General features: G+C 32.6%; 1 protein-coding gene across 1 annotated transcript in view; it reads right to left on the bottom strand.

Moving 5' to 3' along the window:
• LOC108578005 (DNA-directed RNA polymerase III subunit RPC1) overlaps positions 1-4,387 on the bottom strand; it is a 37,962-nt gene that overhangs the window by 27,078 nt on the left and 6,497 nt on the right. Inside the window, exons 3-5 of the mRNA XM_017941249.1 lie at positions 3,524-3,842; positions 2,993-3,217; positions 92-455 (exon numbers count right to left, since the gene is read on the bottom strand). Coding sequence (XP_017796738.1) covers positions 92-455; positions 2,993-3,217; positions 3,524-3,842 — 908 coding nt within the window. The remainder of the gene's footprint in view (positions 1-91; positions 456-2,992; positions 3,218-3,523; positions 3,843-4,387) is intronic.

The raw sequence follows: 4,387 nt of genomic DNA, 5'->3' as shown, positions 1-4,387 counted from the left end.
GATACCTCACACATAATAAATTATTCGAATTCCGAAATTATATATTTAGTAAAACTTTATGAACTATGCATACGAATGATATTTTATTTACTTGATAGCCTTCAGGTGACTCGGAGTAGATGCGCTGAGCGCTATAACGTCACCGACAGCTTCGTGAAATCCAGGATTTGCACCTTCTTTAAAAACGGTGGGCTGATTTTTGTATTGTAAATAGTATTCTATGTGACCCATTTCGTGGTGTGCGGTCAATAAATCTTCCATGTTAACTCTGCTGCATTGTTTAATTCTGAAATCTTTGCTGTCGTAGAAATCCCAAGCACTTGCATGACAAATCATATCACGGTCCTTCAATTTTTCCAATATCGATCGTTCCCAGAAGAGATCCGGCATTGCGGTAAGATTTATTGAAGTGAAGAAATCCTCGGCAGTGCGGAAAATAGTTGTTGCATTGTAGCCTAAGGAAACGATTGCGTAAAAACTAAAGGAAGTTTGTATGTAAATTTTGTTGATTCTAAATATACGATGCCTTCCAAAAAGTAATAAAATCTTGTACTTAATTGTACAGGGTGTATAATAAGTTTGTGTAAACACCACCACAGCGGGATTCTACTCCTTTATATCGGTGGACGTTTGTAAAAAAAAAGTACTTGCAAAATTTTCTTCAACTTCGAAATATAAGGTCTGATTGTTTTTTCTTGCATCCTATTCTACTCGTCGCGAGGACAAAAGTGTCAATTGAACAATGGGTTGCAACGCAACCGTTCTCTTGAAAAATGATGTTAAAGTTCCAATAATTTTATTTCAATAGATGACATGAAACAACGACTTAAAAGGAACTGTTTAAATGTGAATGCTAAATAAATGAACAATGTAATGAAAAATGTAAAAAAAACGCGTGAGAAGATGTTTAGAACGTAATGGTGGAACATTTAAGCATTTGTTGTAGATGTTCAAAAAGAAAGTTAAATATAGAGCTTGTTAAATAACGCAAAATTTTCCTTTATAATTTTTTTCTATCTTCAATAGAAACAGAGTTATTGTCCAGCCCAGTTACTAAACTCATCCTGTATGTGTAATACTCACGCAAAAATTGAAAAAAATATTCTATATATCCATTGTGTAGTTTTGGAATAAATATTGTTTGTTTGCACTTTGTATATTTTTCTTAATTATGTATCTAGGCTCCTACCCACTTTTTAAAATAAAATAATTTTTGAAAATCGTTTTGCCATTGATTTTTTAAAAAAATAAATTGAGAGAAATAATGATTTACATAGCATAAATGAAAAATACAACTTAAAAATTCCTTCTGACATGTTTATATGTATGTAAGAGTAGTACATATTACTCTAGGTCGAGATCGACCCGTCGTCCGTGGTGCGCATGAGTGTTACACAGTCCACTGTCCGAGTGTTAAGAATTATTGAAAATTTAACATCATTTTTAAAGAGAACTTTGATACTTTTTGTCCTTGCAACGAGTAGAATACGATGCAATCAAAAAAAGATTTGACCTTAAATTTCAAGGTCAAAGACAGTTTTGCATATACTTTTTTTTATAAATGTCCACCGATCCAAAGGTGTAGAATCCTGCTGTGGTGGTTACCTTTACCTAACCTAACTCTGTACATATTAAGAACCAAATAGTAAGATACGTGAGGTTTGACAGTCTAACAGTAAGTAAGTGGCATAAGTGATTAGTTATAAGTTTTACTTATTCCATTAAACTTTCAACGCTGAATATAGAAATAAAAGTATAGAAATTATATAATTAGCAACAGTAGAATAATAGCACAAAATTTTGAAGTAAACATTTCACTACGTTTTGCTTTAATTTAAATGCATAGTGCGAAATTTTTGTCAGTTATAATAAAATTCGTTTATATTGATCATTGTTTTGGTTACGCGGGTGTTTATCCGCATCGGGCATCTGTGCGAATACAAGCGTTCAATCTTAATGTGGCGTACAGTTCCCAATATAATAATTCATAAATAAAAGAAGTTCTTTCGCTTCATTTATACGCGCTGCATTTTTATCTGTATGATAAACTGTGACTAGGGAAGTTACCCAGTTGTTAAATTAGTTTTGAAAAAACAATGGCTAAAAGTTATAAGGTTGGACCTCGTAAGAACTGAAATAAGTGTCACTCGCCCGGAAAAACCAACATTGGCCAGAAAAATGACATCAAAGTCCGTCGTAAGCAGTTCTGAAAATGCATATAAATAACTTTCTTTTTATAATTTTTTAAACTTCGCACGTTTGGTTGAGTACATGTAAATAAAATAACAGAAAAAGAAACAAAAAACGCCAACATGGGGTCACAGTCTGATAGTGAGAGTTTAAAGACCTAATCCAAACTTTGGGGAGTCGAGTCAAGAAAAAAAAATGTTAACCTCCACCTCCACTATTGCGACACATGAACATAAACTCGCTTATTTTAAACATTTTAGAAAATATTTTTGGACATATACATTGAAAAACAATTAGATTAACTTTGAAAAAAATTAATTAATTTTTAAATCCCCATAATCGGACTTGAACCCCATATTGATGCTTTTTGTTTTTTTTCCCACTTATTTTATTCACGTATATCTAAAAAAAACTTATAAAGAGATAATTATTTACATATATCCTTTTTCAAAGTTGTTCATGACGGACTTTGATGCCATTTTTTTCGTCAATACTGAATTTTTCTGACGTGTGGCATATTTCAGGTCTTAGGAGGTTGGTTCCTATAATTTGCACCCATTGTTTTTCAAAACTAATGTAACATATGTTTCCTTGTGAATATTGCACGAACGCCCGTGGACTACACGCGTCGTTCTTAAAATAACCTGCGTTGCTGCTACAAGAAGTTTTAATGTTAAATTAAAAATTATAGAAATATTACGCGGGGCATCATGTAATACAGGTCAACATTTTTACAATATAAACACGATATAAATTTATTCTATGTATATGTTATCAGTCTATAATTAAATATTAAACGAACCTTGTTTAATCATGGCGTCAGTAACGTCTGGCAGTTGTTTTCCCGGATATGGAATAGAGAAGTCAGCAATATTGCTCCAACTTTGTGCCCACATGTTGCCTAATAAATGTGCTGGTATGGGACCGTCTTTCGAAACCACGTTCTCACCGTACTTTTTTCGAAGTTCTCGGCGAACATACGCGTGTAATTGTAAATAAAGTGGCTTCAATTGCTGCCAGAGTGTATCTGCAAATTTTTATTATTAAAAATTTATATTACGTTTCGGCAACTTTTTCTATTTATTTTCATTTACTCTCATTTCTTATGTTGGATGCCAAGCTTTGTGACTCAAATATTTACGATTTAAATTGTAATGAATATTGCTGAAATTAAGAAGTAAAATCTTTTTTTCTTATAAAATTCACGGGCTCAATAAATCGGTAAGTAATTTCAGCAAAATTTTATAGGTAGATAAAAAGTATATGTATAATAATAATTATTGTTATTATAGTAGCAGTAGTATATATTATTATTGTTTTATTTTGTACACACCAATTTGTTCGGGAAATTCATCAGTCTCGTAATCCTTCATCCAATAGGCTGCGTTGTCAGTAAAATTATTTAACGTGGCAGCCATGTTACTTAATTCAACGTATCTCGTGAACAAGGATTTCATTTTTTCACCGGTTGCTTTCCTCCACTGAACCCAGATATATTTCAATTCTTCCGGGTCATGGCTCTTCATTTGGAGTTCAGTAAGTTCCGGTTCCAGAGCGAGATCGCATTTACTTTGATTCTTATAGTCGCATATTTTGGCAGTGCTGTAGATGTTCTCCATATCACTTATAATTTTCTCGTATTCTTGGTAAAGCTGTAACAAGTTTTCGATTAATACTAATTAATTACTTGTTAGGTGAAAATAATAATATTAACGGTAATAATACAAACGAGAGCACTCTACGAGTTTGTACTATTGCATTTTTTACGCGGTTTTTATATATCCAAACATAGCAGAACTCTGTTATGAAACTTTACACTGGGGTTGTATAAACTACTTAAGAAACGAGCAACCATTTGCGAAAAGCATGAATTTGCATGCCTTTTATAATGCTTCAATTACCTAATTACATAATACAGTAAATTCTCTACAAGTGTCAGTCAGTTTTGATTCTACAAGTGTCAGTATAGACAGTCCTACGCCTAGGTCTGCGTCATTGCTGCGCCTATGTTATCTCGCTCGCAGTCAGTCAAGCGTGTAACGCTACACCAGTCGGTTTCTTTTACGAGATTTCACGGCTCGACAATTCATAATAGAAAAATATAATTTCTTTAATTTTACTTTTTTTCATCTGAAATTTTTTTTAACACGTTGGTGAGATTTTTCTGATGAAAATGATATCAAACACGACATAATTT

This window comes from Habropoda laboriosa, unplaced genomic scaffold (assembly GCF_001263275.1).
Source record: "Habropoda laboriosa isolate 0110345459 unplaced genomic scaffold, ASM126327v1 scaffold983, whole genome shotgun sequence".
In the NCBI taxonomy this organism is placed as follows: Eukaryota; Metazoa; Arthropoda; class Insecta; order Hymenoptera; family Apidae; genus Habropoda; species Habropoda laboriosa.
The sequence above is the reverse complement of the archived record's forward strand: the minus strand, read 5'-3'. Positions and strand labels throughout refer to the sequence as shown.